This window comes from Leptidea sinapis, chromosome 4 (genome assembly GCF_905404315.1).
Source record: "Leptidea sinapis chromosome 4, ilLepSina1.1, whole genome shotgun sequence".
Classification (NCBI taxonomy): domain Eukaryota; kingdom Metazoa; phylum Arthropoda; class Insecta; order Lepidoptera; family Pieridae; genus Leptidea; species Leptidea sinapis.
In genome coordinates, this window is record NC_066268.1 from 3,841,080 (window position 1) to 3,862,385 (window position 21,306).

General features: G+C 36.8%; 1 protein-coding gene across 1 annotated transcript in view; it reads right to left on the bottom strand.

The window, feature by feature from the left end:
- The window catches only part of LOC126979731 (delta(24)-sterol reductase-like), a 67,462-nt gene that overhangs the window by 45,333 nt on the left and 823 nt on the right, over positions 1 to 21,306 (bottom strand). The window contains exons 2-3 of the mRNA XM_050829230.1: positions 18,646 to 18,840; positions 8,456 to 8,611 (exon numbers count right to left, since the gene is read on the bottom strand). Coding sequence (XP_050685187.1) covers positions 8,456 to 8,611; positions 18,646 to 18,837 — 348 coding nt within the window. The 5' untranslated portion in view covers positions 18,838 to 18,840. The remainder of the gene's footprint in view (positions 1 to 8,455; positions 8,612 to 18,645; positions 18,841 to 21,306) is intronic.

The window sequence follows — 21,306 nt, forward strand, 5'->3', positions numbered from 1 at the left end:
TGTGTAATGAGGTTGTGTTTATTAAATAATTACATTTGTTTTGAACATTTTCTGGGATCATGTTGTAAAAGCATAATATATATATATTTCTTGTGTGCGTGTGTATGTCACTGAACTCCTCCTAGAAGGCTGGACCGATTTTGATGATATTTTTGTGTGTTCCAGTGATTTTGAGATTGGTGTGTGTCTTCAGGTGGATTCGAGAATGGTTATGATTCACAATTAAACTACCTCCTAAACGGCTGGACCGGTTTTGATGATTTTTTTGTTTGTTTCAGTGAATTTGAGATTGGTTTAGATTCTCGATTCCGTCCATATAATATAATTCTTCTGCTCATGTGTATGTTAGTGAACTCCTCCTAACGGCTAGACCGATTTTTCAAATTTAAGACGTGTGTACAGGACAACGTCTGTTGGGTCCGCTAGTATATATATATATATATATATATATATATATATATATATATATGCTTTATGCGTCCAATAAAAGACTTGCTAACTCGACTTAACCAAGTAATATAGAATAATATATGTATTGTATATAATATTATATTGTTGTTGACACCCATAGCTATGCTTAACGTGCCTATTTTGGGGCTGGAGACAATTTGTGCGGTGTGTCAATATAAAAAATGTTTTTAAATTATTCTTGTGCCAACTTTGGTTAGCCAGACTCTGTGTCCTCTGTGCCCTATTTTAAATAAATATATTTGAATTTGAAAAACTTTAATGCTCAATGTGGCACATAAAATTATATTATACAAAGTGTTATTCTGAATAAATTGAGAACAAGACAAGAATATTTTAATTTTAAGTAGTTTTAGTTAGTATTTAGTTTTTTAGTAGACATTCTGCTTATAACGTTTATTTGCAAGGCTGTTATGTACAAATGTACCTACTCGAGGCTCAAGTGAGACCAGTCATTTGATGTCAAGTGAAGCATAATTATCTAAAAAAAAATACTATATGCCTTATTGTGCTATTTTGGACTGTAGAAATCATAGCCGCAATAAAAAAATGTCCAACGAAGGGATATCCAATCATCTGTAATCAGAATTTTCCGATTACAATTAATATTTTTTATGTGTTGTGCAAAATATACAATTAAAAATGAACCATAATATTACGACGTATGGTTCATTTACCTTTACGTTTAATCGATGTTACTTATGTTAGAATAAATAATGTAATAGTTATTTATGCAACTGTTGTGTAATAAGGGGTATTAAAACACGAATGTGGGTTCATCACACGAGGCAAAGCCGAGTGTGATAATAGTATCACATGAGTGTTTTAATACCTAATTATCAACAGTTGCATACAAGACTTTATCTACACCCATAATATGAATCCTCTAAAAGATTCTGAAACAGTTAGCTTACTGCTAACATTAAAACAGCCAGTCCTAGTAGTAACCTAATATCATCCATACTGATTATATACAATTAAATAATTATTTATTTAGTAGTAATGTTTAAAATATCTGGCGGTGTGCAGTCAAAACTTGAATCGCTCATTTTTTATTAATAAAATATTAAAAATATCAAGTTAAAATGGCGGGGATTCGAATGACCTACTTTTTTATTACAGTGCGCGACGTTCTGGTAGTGTGGAACGCACGTAAACGAAAATGTTCTTTTTTTGAAATTCATAATGATACCACGTATCGAGTAATAAGAATGTGGCTGTCTGTTGAAACTCTTAGCGCATGAAGGGATTGAAAAAAAAACTAAGGAGTGTTGTTATGAAATTCAGTACAACATTACAACACTCGTTTGGATGATGTCATGGTTATTAGGAAATTGGGTGTTTTAATGTTGGCAATAAGCTAACTGTTTCAGAATCTTTAATAGAGGATTTAAAGCATGGGTGTTGATAAACAAAACAGATATCTTGCTACTCAACAAGTACATGTCGATATAATTTAATCGAAATAAATTTTATCTTTATAAATTGTATTCAAGTATTTCTCTTTTTAATGCATCATGCGATAAGGGTGTAAGTAAGCAAAATGTTATAATATGGTTGTGGTAATTGTGTACAAGAGAGACTACGATTAAATTTAATTGTCTCTTAGGTACAGCTAATTATTATTTAATAAATAATTGTAAGATTCCAGTTAAACTAAATAAGCGTTAATTTTAAAAATATAGACAAACAATTTTTTTTAACTAAATTTTATAATTTGGCATATATTGATGTTTCACCGATAAGGATGAGTAAAAGAAATACGTCATAGAATTGTTAAAAATAGATCAAAAACCATGAATTCTGTCATAGTCATGAGTCATAGATGATGAACGAGTGCATGTTAATCTAATAACGTCAAAAACAAAGGTGGCTCCAATAGAGAAACAAATCTTAATTCCCAGCTTAGAACTCTGTGGTGCGGTGTTTGTTGCGACACAGGACAGATTCCACAATTGTCCTGGCTAGGTTAAAGGGTGGACCAAGCAGTTGGAGTACTTTCGTGAGCAATCGGGTGTCAGACATATTAAACACTGTAGATTTCGAGCAACGGGGGCACGTATCTACAGATATGAACCCAGCCGACTGCGCATCACGACGCTTGCAAGGTTCAGAATTGTTGAACCATACACTGTGGTGGAATGGATCAGTTTGGTTGTCTAATTAAATACGAGTATTAGTATTCCTAACATTGAAGACACGCGAGAGGAAGAACGTGTAACATCTTTGACTACTATACATAACACCGAAGAAGAATTAATTTGGAATTTGAAATTTTCAAGTTTATCAAAAATGTTACGTGTAATCTCATATTGCAGACGCATTCTTAACCTTAAATTACCTAAAGCAGATAGTGAATCTTCTTCTAATTTTATTACCAAAAGGAATTAACAGAATCGTTAAATAACTGTATCAAGTGCAATCTATTGAATTTGACGAAGATTTGCAGCAGTTAAAATCTCGTGGTTACGTATTGGAAAGGAGTAAGCTTCGAAACCTTTGTCCAATTATAGACAATAATGCAATACTAAGAGTTGGCGGGCGTATTCAAAAATCTCAAATGCCATATGGGTATCCATTTGCTAGGGGGTATATTATCCTCCTTTAGAAAATGGATACTGGGCAAAATTATTTGGTGCTGTGTATCATATGGCATTTGAGATTTTTGAATACGCCCGCCAACTCTTAGTTAATTAATAATTAAAGATGCTCATATTATGACAATGCATGGTGGTCCTCTAGTAATGCTTATTTATTTGAGGTCGATACTGGATCTTACGAGCTAAGGACCTAACAAAGAAAATATACCGTGAATGTTTTACTTTCATTAGGTATTCTAAGAAGAATGCCACGCAAGTCATGGGTCAGTTACCTTACGTGAGAGTAACAGCTGACCGAGCCTTTAAATCAGCTGGCGTGGACTACGCAGGTCCCATCAACATTCGTTTCTCGCCAGGCAGGGGAGCTAGATCCTACAAGGGCTACATAATATGTTTGTTTATCTGTATGGTAACGCGTGCCCTCCACGTGGAAGCTGTCACGGACGTTCATTTCAGCATTTCGGCGCTTGACATCGAGACGAGGTCACTGTCACCATATTTATAGTGACAACGGCACTAATTTCATGGGTGCAGATAAACAGCTGAGAGACATGTTCAACAGTGCCAAGTCTTCGAATCCTGGTGAAATAGCAGAGTTGCTAGTCCTAAAGCGTACTACATGGCATTTCATACCCCCTCATCCACCCAATTTTGGCGGTATGTGGGAGGCTGGCGTGCGTAGTACCAAGACTCATCTTAGAAAGGTCATTGGAGATGCTACCCTTACATATGAGGAGCTAGCCACAGTACTGGCTCAAGTCGAAGCATGCTTAATACGGCCCATCACTGTACTAAGTGATAACCCCAATGACCCACTTTCACTAACACCCGGTCATTTTCTGATTTGCGAACCTTTAATAAATTTAAGTGATGAAAACTATACAAATTGTAATACTTCTAGCTTAGATAGATGGAGGCTAACACAAAAAATGCTAAACGATTTCTGGAACAGATGGTATAAAGAATATCTTACAAACATAAACCAAATATATAAATGAAATACAAATAAAAAATAAACTTCAAAAACTGAAAAGTATCAAATAACTAAAAATTTAATTTAATACACCTCTTATGCAAACCTTTACTTTCAATATTAATAAAATACTATTATTTATATGTGCTACCTATTAATAGGTTTTAAGTCAGTGCCAAGCCCTAAACAAAATAAAACTTATTATTATCAACAGCTTACTTACTGTATTTATTAAGGTTGTCTGGCCTTGCGTGTCTGTCCGCTTGGGTTGTTTTTTTCTAGACGAAGCTATCCCGCTCAAAGTCACGCGTGGCGAGTGTAGGTACCTTTATTACATATTTTGCCTTGGCACCGACTTCAAGGCTATCAATATGTAGCACATACAAATAATAGTATTTTATTAATATTTAAGGTAAAGGTTTGCATAAGAGGTGTATTAAATTAAATTGTTAGTTCTTTGATACTTTTCAGTTTTTGAAGTCGGTTTTTTTAAACGTAGTTTATTTTTTATGTTTTACGTTTTAGTGTCAGTTAATAATAATATATAATTAACTTGAATGAAAACTCAAAAAAAACCGGACACAGAAAACAATTATGTCATCCAGGTACACGAAAATTTTCATATAAATGTTTATAAAATGAAAACAACAGGGCCAAACTATGTTAAAATTTTATGGGACCAAGTGGCATCTATTTCGCATCAAACATAAAAGGAATTACGTAAATCGGATCATAAATCTCAGAGTAATCGGTGTACATACATAAAAAAATAACGATCGAATTGATAACCTCCTCCTTTTGGAAGTCGGTTAAAAAGTCTGAACCAGAAATCGACAACATTATAATTCTAAAGGAGGACAATGTACCCCCTAGCAAATGGATACTGGGCAAAATTATTCAAAAACATGTCGGTCTAGACGGCATTACTCGTGTCGTATCAATAAAATGTAAAAACGGTGTATATAAACGATCCGTGAGCAAATTATGTGTATTACGTAAACAAAGTTCATTTTAATTTCATTAGAATATAAACTGTAGGTTAAAAAAATGTATGTATAGGTAAACTTTTCGGGGATTCGAACCCGGATCCATGGTGTCAGCGTTAACGCTGTTAAGTAGTTAACTACTTATCCATTAATTTGTAATCGCTTCACTAATTTTGATAAATAAGTGTGTTATAAAACTTCTCAATAACAATGGATTAATTCATGACTTACTAAGTTAGCCAGGGATTCAAACTTTAATCAAGTCATCTTTATAATAATGTACCTACCTAAATTAAGTTATGTGAACAGTGAATGTATTTTGCCTATCTGTATTTGTGTAGGTACTCACCATGTTCTATACATAATTATGTTCATGTACTTTTCAGCTTTTACTAATTACGTTTATATTTTACTGATCAATTCTATTTTGTTAGTTGATTCATGTGATTTTTTTGTTGTTTTTATGTTATTAAGTGCCTTACGCACATCATTCAAGTTTAGTTTTTTGTTGTTTTTTGTTATAAGTACCTATTATTAAAAGGATGGATCCTTGGGTGGGCGGTATGTCTAAGCGTATTGCAACTTAGGGCCGCTATAGGTACCTTGTTATAACTTATGTGTATATTATGCAGGACTGTAACTCTAGAGTAGCTCTCATAGGGTATTATATTATACCCGTTACAGTCCTATAGGGATATTAGGGAAAATGCCCTCATACAAAAACCGCTACATGACAACCAACACGCCTATACTCAGGGCAGATCAACCGAATCCGCACTCTATTGCGTAACATCTCTCGCATTGAAAGGATTATCACGTAAACAATCAACCTTAGGTGCTTTTATTGATATCGAAGGCGCCTTCGACAAAACCCCTTTCACTAGCATAGGCCGAGCGCTAGCCGCTCATGATGTAGATCCTACAATTGCCGGGTGGATAGACAGCATGTTGAGGCATAGGGCGATACGATTTACTGTGAACACCAGTACTAGATGTGTGGTGGCAACGGGCTGCCCACAAGGAGGGGTACTCTCGCCGCTACTCTGGAACCTTGTGGTAGATGAGCTCATCACAAGGCTAAACAAAAAGAAACTGTACACAGTGGGCTATGCTGACGACCTCGCCATTCTAATAACAGGACCAGTCGAGAACGTCTTATGTAGCCTCATGAGATCTGCTTTTAAGATTTTGGAAGAATGGTGCGCGCAACACAAACTCACAGCTAATCCGTCAAAGACGGAACTAATACTATTCACTAACAAACGCAGCCTTGGTAATCTAACATTACCAAAGCTGTTCAACACCGAACTAAGCCTTACTAAAGAAGTTAAATACCTGGGGGTTATACTGGATAGTAAGTTGCTTTGGAACAAACACCTTGAAAACAAGCTGGAAAAAGCATGCATCATCTTTTGGCAGTGCAGAAGACTCATAGGCAGAACCTGGGGTCTTGCTCCAAAGATAAGCAGATGGCTCTATACAGCAGTCATCAGACCAATTATCTCCTACGGAGCAATAGCGTGGTGGCCCAGGACAGAGCTTGTGACAGTGCAAACCAAGCTGCAGCGTTTCCAGCGGCTGGCCTGCACAGCCATAACAGGATGCATGCGCACCACGCCTTCCTCGGCCCTTGAAACTATTCTAGGGCTAACACCACTCGACATACACTTTCAACAAGAAGCGACAATGGCGACTCTACGTCTAAAGCTGTTGGGTGTATGGAAGAATGAAGACGGCCTAACAGATAAGCTCTGGAATAGGGTAACAAAGGATTATCCACTCTGTGAGGCACCATGTGATAAGATAACTAAAACAAATACCTTCCATAAAAACTATCACATACAGCTATATGAGAAAGATGCTGACCAGTCAGGTGTAAACGAACTAAGAATTTACACAGACGGCTCGAAAATGGCTACTGGAACTGGTGCCGGCATATTCTCACAGGAACTAAACATACACATTTCCATACCCTTGGGCACACACAGCTCCATCTTCCAATGTGAGTGCGTAGCCATCAAGGAAGCCGCCAGCGCTATATTAAGAAGAAAGGTACATGGCCACAACATCAGATTTCTTTCTGACAGTATGGCGGTACTAACAGCGCTGAAGGGTACCACACACAACTCAGCACTAATACACGAATGTCACCAAACCCTGGAGCAAGTTGCCTCTTATAACCAGGTAACTCTGCAATGGATCAAGGGACATAGTGGTTCGTTGGGTAATGATGCAGCGGATGAGCTTGCAAGGCGGGCATCGGCAAATACAGTGTCTGGTCCATTGCCACTTCTGCCACTGCCCTTCAGCCAAATGCGCTCATGGATACGCTCTCTCACCAACGACCTACACAACACCCGATGGATGAATGTCTCAAGCTGTAGACAGTCGAAGGTGGCGATACCTGCACTATCGCCCAAACTGACACGTAGACTTATGAGCCTCAACAGACATGACATCCGTATAATGGTGGGCACCCTAACGGGTCACACATCACTAAACAAACACCTTTTCACAATCGGCGTAACGGACAGCCCTAAGTGCAGAGGTTGTCTGACCGAAGACGAAACGGTCGCTCACGTAATCCTGGAATGCGCGGGGGTGGCCAACCAACGGGCAAAAACCTTAACCAATACAAGGTCGCTCCAAGAAGTCTGTGAACACCCCAGGAATGTTCTGAACTTCTGGAAGGAGCTGGGCTGGTTGGAGTAACCGGCCATTACTGCACGCAAAATGGACCCATGCTAGTGGTTTAATTGCGGAAACAGGAGCCCTATACCTATACCTATACCTATACCCGTTACAGTCCTCTAGCATTCATTACTAAAAATTAGTCACAAATAAAGTCTCAGTGTCAACACGTCGTTTTACTGTGCTATAATCCATACAAGCATTAAACAACCTTATCGCCGTAATCACCATCCTTTTAAATAAAACTATACTTAAGAAAAAAAAAATAATAAAAAAAAAAAAATTTTCAATGTGGTTCAAAATAGAGGATAGTTCTAAACTCAATTTTTTCAACGTTTTCATGGCTGTTATAGTATATCATCGACGTTTAAATTATCTACAGTTTTCTTTTTATTATAATTTGAATAAAACGTGCTTTTGAACTTATTGACTAGCCTACGGGGTTGACACGAAGGTATCAGTCAGTAATGATAGGAGATCCTTTTGTATTTTTTTTTCTATTAGTATGGCAGCCATTTTGTATTTCTCCATCTTAGTTATGGCGACAATAAAAACACACTATCACTATTTCAGCTGTTTACCAATTGAGGTTTATAAGGTACTTATACACCTCGCTATGGGATAGTCTGTCTCCGCTCCTTCTGGGGCGGAACCCCTAAATAGTAGTCTGAGTCAAAAGCTGAAAATTCAGCAAACATAATATCTATTATCTATTCTTGAAGTAATTAGTTACTTACCATATTATGAATGTCGACTTCAAGAATATCAACCAGATTGATGTGGATATTCGTAAACGTGTTCTTGTAGAGCCCTCGTCTGAACGACATGGTCTGCCAGGCCGGCCTAGCTGTACACAGTTTAGTACTCCGGTCGCCACTCAGCCATAATTTTACCTGTAAATAATTGGACGTGTTAAGAACCTACATTCAAAAATGCTGTTTATTTTTCTACAATGCTCACGTGTATACGTAATACGACTCAGTGCCAATTAGTTTTGAAATGCACCAGCAGAGTGCGAAGTTTAGTGTTGAAAAAAGATATTCATAGAGATAGCAACCTCGTTAATGTATAAATAAAGTGGTATTTAAATTTATTTATAGTTTCGAATTCTAAAATGTATTAATATAAATAAAAGAATAATCAATTACTTAGAACTTATTTAGAACCTATTTTTTTAATTATTTTATAGATCACAAATTGTAATTAAATTCAATACATTTCAATTGTTACAAATTTGTTTACACAAGACAACTGCTGACCCGACAATACCCCGCGCCCGCTCATTGTATGAATTATCACTATATGTAATGAAATGTCATGGACAGAATTTGTTGTATTGCGAGTTTATAGGCATTTCTAGGTAAAAAAATAGGTTCTAAATAAGTAATCGCCAACATATTATATACTTAAATCTTCTCCAAAATACGCTGCATCTAATGGTACAGGAATTATTATGATCTGTTTCAGTAGTTTACGCAGTATAACCGAAGAAAAAACCGGCCATACATTTATTAGTACAATATAGATTCTTGGGATAGACTCTGACGTCACAGACACCCCGCGCAAAATGGCGCGTTTGAATAGCCGAAATATTTTGCTGGGTAAGAATGCTTATTTTTTAATTGAATAAGAATGTTTTTTTCATTCAAATTCATGCATATACCCTCTGAGTTGGTATCGACTGCACGCATCACTCGAACGCAGTACTTCTGAGAGAGCTCGATTGTTCAGAAAAAAAGCCGGCGACGCTGTGGTTCCTCGTGTGTTACAAAATAATAATATGTGCTGATGATAACGATGTTGTGGTCACTTAGGTAACATCGGGTGACCCGTCATCACCGACATCGGGTAAATGCAGCTAAATTAAATAAAAACAACAAATTTGTTTTTCCTATGATGTGTCCATACATAATTTCTATGAAAGAATTTATTGACGCACGGTTTGACAGTTCTGCTGTGAAACAATTTCATTAAGACAGCAGGGTTCATATTTTACGAAGTAATTTTTGATGTTATGATATATTATTGACAAATTCATATTAAAACATTATTTTATTTATTATATACAGAACAACGTCTGTCGGGTCTGCTAGTTATTCATAAAATATGTACACCTGCCAAGTATTCCGATAAGGAGCTGTAGTAGTTCTCTGTGGGCACTGTTCTCAAATCCCGATTCAAAATTAAAACCTTATTTATTATACAAGAAGATTCACCAAGATTACACTAAGCTAATATCCCTATTTCGATGCTATAATCTAGTAAATTTATTTTTAGAGCCAACTAGAATTACAGTGACTACATCTAGGTGTCTTGATAATATATTTACCAATATTGTTCCACAGTCAAAGTCACTTATAAATTAATTACAATCAGACCACTGTGGCCTACTAACCACTTTTAATTTTATTTATAGTTACCTTAAGTACAGTGTTAAATATATACCTGTGAACACTAGTCGCCTAAATAATTTTAGATCAAATACTTTAATGAAGTTACCTAATGTAAATCATTATGAGGACCCAAATGAACTATATGATTCTGTTATTGATGTTATCAAAGGTGAATATAATGTTATATTTAAGCCAAAGTATATACAGAAAAATAATTCATTGTCTTTCAGTGATTGGGCAACGGTGGGAATTCATATTAGCAGGAGGAAATTATACTCACTTTATGAGGAAAAATTGTATAATCACTCAGAAAGATTTGCTAACTATGTAAAAAATTATTCAAAGATATTTAAACGCTCATGTACCTTAGCAAAATCAATGTATATAAGTAATAAAATAAAAAATAGTTGAGATAAAATAAAATCAACATGGCAAGTAATAAACAGTGAGACTGGAAGAAACAAACCTCGCAACTTAAATTTTAGTTTAAAAATAAATGATAAAATCTTGGATACAGACCAAGATGTTGCGGATGCTATTGAAAGATTTTTTGCTGATATTCCAGTTTCCACCACCGAGGCCCTAAAGTCATCTGCCACTCTTGCTGAATCTATGTCTAATGTAAATGAATGTAAAATAGAGTTCAAATTCACTCATGTTACTTACAATGATGTTATGAAAGCCTTTAAATCAGTAGAATTGAAAAAGGTTGCTGATCTTGATGGCTTTTCCGTTAAAATAATTCACTCCATAGCTGATTGTATTGCTCCATACTTGGTTGTCATATTTAACTTATGTGTTGACAATGGTGTGTTTCCTGATTTGATGAAACAGAGTAAAGTCATTCCATTATTCAAAGCTGGTAGTTCTTCTGACCCCACAAATTTTAGACCAATATCTATTCTACCGACGCTAAGTAAAATATTTGAAAAGCTTATTTTACAACAATTGCTTAATCATTTTTATGGTAACAATTTAATGAGCACTAAACAATTTGGTTTTTCAAGGGGTCGCTCAACAACAGATGCTGGTGTTGAGCTTATTCAGCAAATTTTTGAAGCCTGGGATAATTGTCAGGATGCCGTTGGTATTTTCTGTGATTTATCCAAGGCATTTGACTGTGTTCATCATGAAATCTTAATCAGAAAACTACATCATTATGGTATCAAGGGAGAAGCACTTGGCCTTCTGAAGTCTTATTTGGGAAACAGGTTTCAGATGGTTGAAGTGAACAGTAAGAGGTCAGCTGGATCTCCCATTACCATGGGCGTTCCACAGGGTTCAATTCTTGGGCCATTCCTATTCCTTGTATATATAAATGATTTTCCATACTTTGTACAAAATAAGCATGAGATAGTATTGTTTGCAGATGATACTTCTTTACTTTTTAAACTACATAGACAGCATACTGCTTTTGATGACGTGAACTATGCTATCTCCAAAGTAGTGGAATGGTTCACTACGAATAATCTCCTTCTTAATGAAAAAAAAAAACCAAACGTATTAAATTTTCCCTGCCTAATGTTAGACAGGTTGACACAAATATTGTAGTAAAAGACGATGAGTTGAAACTTGTAGATACAACCGTATTTTTAGGGATTACCTTAGATACCAAACTTCAGTGGGGTCCTCATATTATGAATTTGGCGAAAAAGCTTAGTTCTGCAGCATACGCAGTTAAAAAAATTCGGCAACTTAAGGATGAAAATACCGCGAGGTTGGTCTACTTCAGCTATTTTCATAGTCTGATGACATACGGTATTTTACTTTAGGGACATGCTGCCGATGTTAACACCATTTTCACACTGCAGAAGCGAGCTATTCGTGCCATCTATAAATTAGGACGAAGAGTGTCACCAAGGGAAAAATTTAAGGAAATAAAAGTTTTGACTTTGACATCGCAATACATATATGAAAACCTTGTTTATGTAAAAAAAATATAAATTCGTTTAAAAAAAATAGTGACACTCATAATGCCAATACTAGAAATAGGGATAGGCTTGCTGTTCATGTAAGTCGACTTCAAAAAGTCACAAATTCATTCAGAGGTCTGTGTATACGTTTTTATAATAAGGTCCCTATTGACATTCAGAACTTACCTTTAAATGAATATAAATCAGTGCTAAAGGAAAAGTTAGATACAAAAGGGTACTGTAAAATATCTGAATATCTGGATCTAAAGAACCCTTGGGACTGAGCTGCTGGGCTGTTACATGTCTGTCTTAGTTTGATAAATGTCATTATAGTTATATAATTTAAATATTAATATTGTTTCTGTTTTTTAATCAATTTCAATAATAATTATCGTGAGTTATGTAATTTGAAACAAAATTGTAAGTAGAGGCATTTAGTAAGTATTGCATAATATGTAGATGAACTTGAATTGTTTTGTTATTCGGTAGATTTCTCGTGACAGGTATCGTCATGCTCGCTTAAATGCCTCTGCTTGTGGTGGCGACGTGGGGCGGGTCGTTCCCTTCCCTAAAATATGGTCGAGGGAGGCGATGGCTGGTCCATGCGTCATGCTCGTGAATAGGGTAGCCCCAGGTCCAAGGGTGTCGTAAGAGGCGACTACAGGCTTTTTGAAAGCGGGAGAGTCACGCTGCCGTCTTATGACGTCAGCACAATTGGGCCAGACTCGTCCGGGTTACTTACCACACTCGCACAGAATACCGGCGTGAAGTAGCGGCCTAGTGCCGCTATGTTTCGCATAGGTTAGGTTAGGTTAATGGCGGTTAAAGCTGGCGGTTAATTATGCTCTCTAAAATTTTATTTTTTAAGGAACTTGATTTATTCATCGATTCAGGCGGCTACCGATGTCGACCATCTTATACATTATTGTTATTTTAAAATTCCGACCTAAATTTGAAATTCGAATTCAAAAGACAAGATCCTGAATAATTTTAAATAAAAACCGTTCGATTACGATCCGTGAAATGAATGTTTCATGCTCTTGGGTTCTATAAACGTCACAATGTGACACAAGACGTTCCATTATACATTATTTCCTCTATAAAACAATGTAATAATTCCTTGTGTTAAAAGTTAACACATCAATAGTATCTAAGGATCAAACATGTTTTTGTTAGTCAATAAAAATAAGTTTCATCCATGAAAATAAAACGTGTGCATCTCATCTCTCGGTAGACAGAAGGAAGACAGAAGTGGTAACTTAAACTAATCTTAGTTGAACTATTTAATATTGATATTGTTTAACTTGAGAAATGGTTAGGTTATTACTTAAATGTTATATATATTAATATCATAATTTATGGAATGGTTATTTATTAATAAAATATTTTATTGATTATAAAATATATTTAATTTTTAACTACAATTCTTGAATATGTAAATTAGAATTTTGTGTATGTACATTATTAGTATAATTATTAACAAACAGAAACAGAACTGTCTCCTTTTCTTTGGATCTAATGGACAAGGGCTGACATCCATGAGTCAGGGACTATGCCTTTGGAATAAGAGTGCCGGAATAAACGCGTTAGCACCGGCGTCAACTCAGGGGCACAAGTTCTAAGCATGATTGGAGAAATGCCATCCGGCCCGCTCGACTTCCTGACGTCCAACAAAAACAGAGCTCGCCTAACAGTTTTCTGGCTGAACTGTACTTCAGGCATAGAGCTCTGACACCGCGGGATGGTCGGCGGTGTTTTTCCGTTGTCGTCAAGAGTCGAGTTGGAGGCAAAAAGAGCGCACAGGAGATCGGCTTTCTCGTCGTATGGGCCAGGGTGTCATTCATGTGCAAAGGCGGCACGGACGGCTAGTTGATGTTACCAAGAGCAGCTTTCGACAACGACCAGAACTTGCGTGTTCCGGTCGGGTAACTGGAAAGCTGCTCGCCGATTTTGACGACGTGCTTTGACTTCGCACGGCCGATTTGCCGCTTAAAAAATCTGGAGGCACGGTTATATTTCCTCTTAAGAACTTTGCAGTTCGGATCCTTTATGCCCAGCGCCGCAACCCAAGTTCGATACGCCTGTTTTTTGCAGTCAGATGCTGCTTTAACTGACGCCTCGAACCAGGGCTGTGATCTGCCACCGATCGGTACTACAGAGCTTGGTATAAAAATATCCATGCCCTGCAGCATCACATCGGCTACTGCAACGGCGCAGGCACTAGGATCATCCGAAGGGAAACAAACCTTGCCCCAAGGGTAGGATGCAAAAAAGGAACGCGACCTATCCCAATCTGCTGACTTGTTGTGACAAACGCGGCGGGTCGCTGGTGGTCTGCGACGTTGGCGTCGGATGGGTACTACACTCCTGATCAGGCAATGGTCGGACGTTCCGAGAGGGGCGTCGACAAAGACCTGGTAACCATCGGGATGTGTAGTCAGCAGAAGATCTAATAAGGACGGTATGTGTTTATCCGTATCCGGGAGCCGCGTTGGCGACTCAACCAATTGGGACAGACCATACGTCAATGCAAAATTATGCACAGATCGCCCTGCGTAGTCTGTGGTACGTGAACCAAGCCATTCGGCATTGTGCCCTTTGAAATCACCCAAGACTATGACATCTGCGGAGGGGATCTGTGCAAGCACGTCGTCAATTGCCGTTTGAACGCAGCCCATGAGGTGATCGGCTTCTGCGTTACCACTATGGGACCTGTAGACGCACGCATAGATGCCGACGCGGTCCACTAAATCTACGCGGAGCCAGAGAGTAGACAGGTCCCTACCCTCAAAATTGCCGAGACGGCGACAGCAGATATCCTCCCTAACGTACACACATACCCCAGCATGAGGCAAAAAATTGTGCTCAATTTTATACCCGGGGTACGATAAATATGACGTATCGCTAGGTCGAGATATCTGCGTCTCCGTAAGGAAACACAAGTCCGGCTGCGCCGTCTCAAGGTGGTGGTGGACGGCGTTTAAGTTGTAGTGAATTCCCCTGATGTTACAAAAGTCCACATTAAGCGTGGAGCGGGGTGCCGTGGTGTTACAGCCTCGTTTGTCCTTGGTCATTCGCGGTACTGTGCCCTCCCCAGAATACGAGGGGCAGCCCGAGCGCGAATGCTCGGGGAGGGATTCTCTGGCTCTACAGGAGCCGGTACCCTCCTGGGGTAATTTATCTTTTGATACCGCACTCATATTTTTTGTTGGGGGGAAGGAGAAGGGGGGGGATGGCCTCCGGTCCTCGACACTAACCTATGCGAAACATAGCGGCTCTAGGCCGCTACTTTACGCCGGTATTCTGTGCGATTGTGGTAAGTAGCCCGGACGAGTCTGGCCCGAATGTGCTGACGTCAAAAGACGGTAGCGTGACTCTCCCAGTTTCAATAAGCCCGTAGTCGCCTCTTACGACACCCTAGGGCCTGGGACTACCCTATTCTTTTTACGCCCCGGGGAAGCACAGGGCAAAAGATAAGATGATTAGTCTCATCTGCCCACTAATTTCACAAGCTACGACGCCTTTCATACAGAAACACAATAATGTTTACATATTTCACTTCACTTCATCACTTCACGACAGAAAAAGGCATCTCAAAAATTTTGCCAGCATCCTGTGCAAAGGAGAATCTCACTGGTAAGATGTGCCCTTAGCCCTTAGTAGGGAAGTTGTTCAATATACTCATGACCGTGCCCTCCAAATACTTTGCAGTTTGTTAGGATTAGTAATTATAATAGATACACTCGCCGCTAATGGTATGGCATTTCACATAAAATATAATAAGACGTAACTAATGAACTATCGCAGTTGTACTCTCAGGTAATAACAGCTGTAACGACGGTTTACAAACACAATTGCTAAGTGTCATCTATTGCAGTAATGAGAGATGTGGGGCCGCCGCGCCGTGTTCAAGGTCCCATCAGCTTCATAAACCATCACAATGATAATCTATTCTACAAATAGCTGGTTTCAATTACTCTCTTCCTCAGCACACCACTATTCCAGTCAATATACAATTGCCTTAACAATAGACAACTCACTTTGCCCGTTGTCACGCTTCTAAACGCCACTTAAATAAATACGGGTGACACTATTAGAGCCAGCTGGTCGCTTCGACACATAAATTAAATAGTAGATTTTACAACGAGTGCTCAAAACGAACCATTTTCATCCGAGACTTTTGGCACCCCGAGTCGCAGGCGAGGGCTGATAGTAATGTCGAGGATAAAATGGTTTTTTGGACGAGTTATAAAATCTGCTTTTCATTTCGATTGCGAGGAAATGAAACAGTAGTATATATAAAATGGACATTTTTAACAATTTTAGCAAATTTTGAAGAAATTAATATGCGCACGAAAAAACAAGACCTGTTTCAAACAACAAAGTTTCAACAAAATTTTATCTCTGAACTTTTAGCTCATTATCTTTGCCTTAATATATTAGTTATTATTATATACATTTACGAGTAGATACTTTTGTGCAATTGTGCACAAAAATCGATTTTGTGCAGCCTATATCGTGCACAAATAAGCAATTTCAGAGCATGAGAAGTGAAAAGGTATTTTGAAATTAGAACACGACCAATTTGACGAAGGATGTGCTGAAATGCAAGAGGCTGCAAGAGCCGTTAAGTTTAAATTGCCGCGCATAATTCTAGAAGAAATCGATACAAAAATACTATATTATAATAGTATAGCAAATGAGGCATTCATAGAAGAATCAATGCCTCTTTTGCTATGCAAATATTTTGAGATTTATTTAGTGTTAGTTCCGCCTCAGACATCAGCCTCGTGCCAGAGTTTGGCAAGTCAACATCTCCTGAGGATGCCTCGTGTAGATGCGAAACACGGGTTGAATTGTTTAAGGACAAATATTGGCAGAATTAACACTGAAGAAAACTCAAAATATTTGGATAATTATGGATTTCCGCAAAGTAACGCCTACTTCTTACTACTTCTACTATTTATTACTTAATTATTATGATATCTGGCACCAAGTGATTTTTACTTATTCCACTAAATAATGATATTTAGTCACAAGAGACCTCATAACGTTCGAATAGAGTAGGAAATTCTAGGATTACAGATTCAGTGAATATTTCCATCGCTTGCAAGAGTTTATTATTAAATAAATTACAGAGTTCTTCTAAATATGAAAAAAATTAAGAGATTCCTTAATTTTTGTGAATTTCTTCAAATAAAAATTCACATAAATTTATCAATTATATCTAGGATATACTTTATCTAATCTTGTTCGATTACTAAGCCACTTATCTATTATATAATCAAATTAGCAATACTAAGATAAACAAATAAGATTACTATTCTTTGGCTGACTAATCAAACTTGATAAAATTAAATTTAAACTAAATTTAATAACTCTTACTTTTGGTTTTGTTAGCACAATCTTGACCTCATAGACTCAAGACGTCAAACATTGAGATGTTTAAATACAAGCCAGTGCCCAGTGACCTTGCTCACAGAGCGAGGACCAGCGAGGGTGACTGATCATGTACCTAAAGATTAAATTAATTATAAATTAATACAAACCATCGGATGTAGTTTTCTTGTTTAATATATAAAATTATGTTATTAGTAGTAAGTAATATTAATCGAACGTTTATATTTTATTATATTATTTATTAACTACTAGTAACAATTCGAAATTTCGTCGGCATCACGTTTTTGTCTATCATACCACAACTGTGCTATTCAAGAAACATCTTTTTGTGATCCACTTTTAGAAATCATTAGGGACCTTCGAGAATATACTCTCGCACGTTTCCTTTAGGTTTAAACTTAATATTCCGACGCCAATTTATGATTTGAAACTAATAATAAATTATTGTTTAAAAAAAATATTAATTTTTATATATAACTATATATATAACCAGCAGTACTAGTGTACTGTTAGTTATTTTAATTTAGAGATAAACGATTATAATATTAATTTTTCTCTATATCTACGTTTCTATGTAAATACGTCCGATTTAGTTCAAAATTTGAACTCGCATCAAATACTGAGGAGTTTTGTCGACTACAAACTGAACGGTTTCGACAAATGACGTCACTGAGCGCAAGCGTCGTAATAAATTATCTCTCGAAGGTATTTTTTTTGCTATCGCTATTATTAGAAGTATATGTAAGTGTTTATCTTCTATTTGTTTATAAATTATATTCAAAAGTGGCTACGTTTTAAAATATATGTATAATTAGGTACGTTTATTAATCCTATTTTATTATCTTATTTTGAATAAAAATATTTGAAGCATTATAGTGTTTCGGTCTGAAGGGCGCCGAGCTTGTGAAATTACTGGGCAAATGAGGAACATCTTGTCTCAAGGTGACGAGCGCATTTGTAGTGGCACTGAATTGTAATGGGCAGGGCGTATTAGTTTCCATCAACTGAACGTCCTGCTCGCCTCAGCCTAAGGGCTTTTTTTCATAAAAAAATTACCGCCACTTCGCAAAATTTTAGCTTTAATGAGAAGAAGTTGTTAGAAACTCATTACCACTCTTTTTAATCAACATTTACACCTTCGTCGTTTTACCAATAATTTCATCTACAATATATTATGTTAAGTGATGAAACAAAAATACTTAAACGTCAAATACATCTCACCTGTGTTTGAACTTCTTTCACTTTTCGATCATGAGCTCGCGGGGCGCTGTTCAGCTTGAAGACGACGTAATTCCTGATGAAGGACCAGATCTTCCAGAGGAACGAGAGGGGCATCAATGTAGTTATCACCAGCAGCCACCGGTATTCGATGATGAGGTACTCTAGTAGAGTCTCCGGTTCAATGGCCGTCATGATCTGGGATAAAGATGCAGTAGAACTTCTTAAGTACGATGAAAATAAAAATAAAGCCATGTTGGTGCGTAAAGTGCTTGGTGCTTTTTCTTCTATTTATTTATAATAATTGTAAAATAAATTTACATTTTGAACATTATACATTCATAGTGATCTTATTATGGCAGTCATTCTGTTTTGCACAGAATAGTAAATTTATACGAAAAAAAATTTAAAGATATTGACATTTTTTTCATCAGCCGTAATATAATTATTAACTCAGTGATCGAGCACATGTCCCAAGCTGAGAACGATGACCATTAGACTGAACACTACACACTACTCACAACTCATAACACTCTCACATATTCATACACACTATACACATATCTATTTAATAATCATGTATCACAAGCACACATTATTCAGGACTTCTTCTTCTTTATTTTATATAATTACCACTTATTTGCCAGCGTTATTATTTCATTATAAGTAATTGAATCTGCCAAACTTTCTTAAAGGCAATACATGTATATAGTTTATAGTATTAATCTGTAGAATAGAAATGCTGTAAAGTTTGCCTAAAATAAATAAAATAAATAAATCTTCTTACATAGTTTATAGGTCTAGATAGACTGTGACTGCTATGAACACGTGATTGCAATAAAATTGCAGTGAACTGTTAGCCTCTAGTTTCAGCAACGCACGCGCAGTAAAATTAAGTGACATATCGTATTGTTAGTATAAGGCGTAGCTTGTCACGCACACTAGAGTTATAATCCTGGCTTGTTGTCATGCGTTGCCTAACAGCAAGAAGCTCTATCTAGACGTATTTATTATTTTATTTATTTATTAAAAGATAACTTATTAAAAACAAACGTCAGTTTAGACATCAGAAAACTTTTACTCAATGAGTATTTAAAAAAAAAGGTAAGTGTGATAATATCTCTTCAAAGACCGAAGTCATATGTTTGACGGACAGAGCCATGGGTGCCGGATCTACATTAACATAATATTCAAAACATACTTTCAAAAAATCCCGATTACCTTTCTAAGAGGGTGGCAACGATCCTGTAATTCCTCGGGTGTTGCAAGAGAATATGGGTGTCAGTGATCACTTAACATCAGATGATTCGTACGCTGGTTTGGCCTCCTCTTTCATAAAACAATAGACGCTACCATTCGACGGTGTTAGTGTACTCACACGGTTCAACTGTAAAAAACATTCGGGTTATACTTTTTTCGGTTGAAAAGGTATCGTCCCTGGTTGGTTTTAATAAAATTCATCTTATTATGGAATCTTTAATAAGATGAATTTACATTTTTTATACATAAGGCATCTTTGATTTTTTCAACAACAAATAAAGGGTTTGTGTGCAAAAAGAATCATTTGGTGGAATGGAACTGATCCTCAAATCGCCTCCGAAACTCGATATACTGAGATAAGTAAGAATTTTCAATCGAATCACAAGATTAATAAGTGACTATGACAAACTAACAACTACTAAATAAATATTCCACCACCGAACTGATCTGCTAATTAAAGTGGGTATTGGAATTTCTTATATAGTATATTTTATATAATTTGAAATATTTAAATTATTAATCATATTTCGGTGCGAGATCAATTCAGAAACGGAGAGTATCGTAGGAGAACCAATGTCACCGACATAGCACACATGATTGAGAAGCTAAAGTGGCAGTAGGCGGGGTACATAGCTCGACGGACAGATGGCCGTTGGGACAGTAAAGTCATCGAATGGTGACCACGTACCGGAAGACGTATGATCGGCCGATGATCTGGTCAAGATCGCCGGGATAGGTTACATGAGGGTAGCGCAGGGCCGATCGTCGCGGACATCTATGGAGGAGGCCTTTGTTCAGCAGTGGCCGTCTTCCGTTTGATATGACGATGAAATAGAATCATTAATCCTAGCCATACCTATTTAGAATTGTCATGAGATCCTTAACTGTCTAAGAGAAAACTTATATTACAATTTTTAACTACCTTGATGTAAAGAACTTTATGTGCATGTTTAAAGTACGTATGAATTTGTATTTTTTATTTAAAATATAAAGTTCTTTTAAATTACCTAATTATTTCAACAGTTTTTTTTCTAAATATGTAATACCTTGATGATGCGTCCGTAGAACCGCAATACTCCAAGCTTTATGTAATATCTAAATATAATGTTGACCATACAATTATATTACAGTGAATATTGAACCATCTTGCTGAGTGGTTCCAATTACCATGGCAACTAACTATATACAAGCCTCAGAGCCTTCGCAAAGCTCGCCAAAAGTGTCGCATGCATTGAATCCATAACTTTTATAGCCAATGTCATGGTTAAATAGTAAATTTCAAGTTCTTTATAGAATTTGCCTTATGGCATTCTCAGTTCATCCATTACGTCATAGGTACGCTAAGCTATCGTTAATCCTACGATAAAATTAAGTCATTTTATCTATCTTTTTTATAAGTAATAT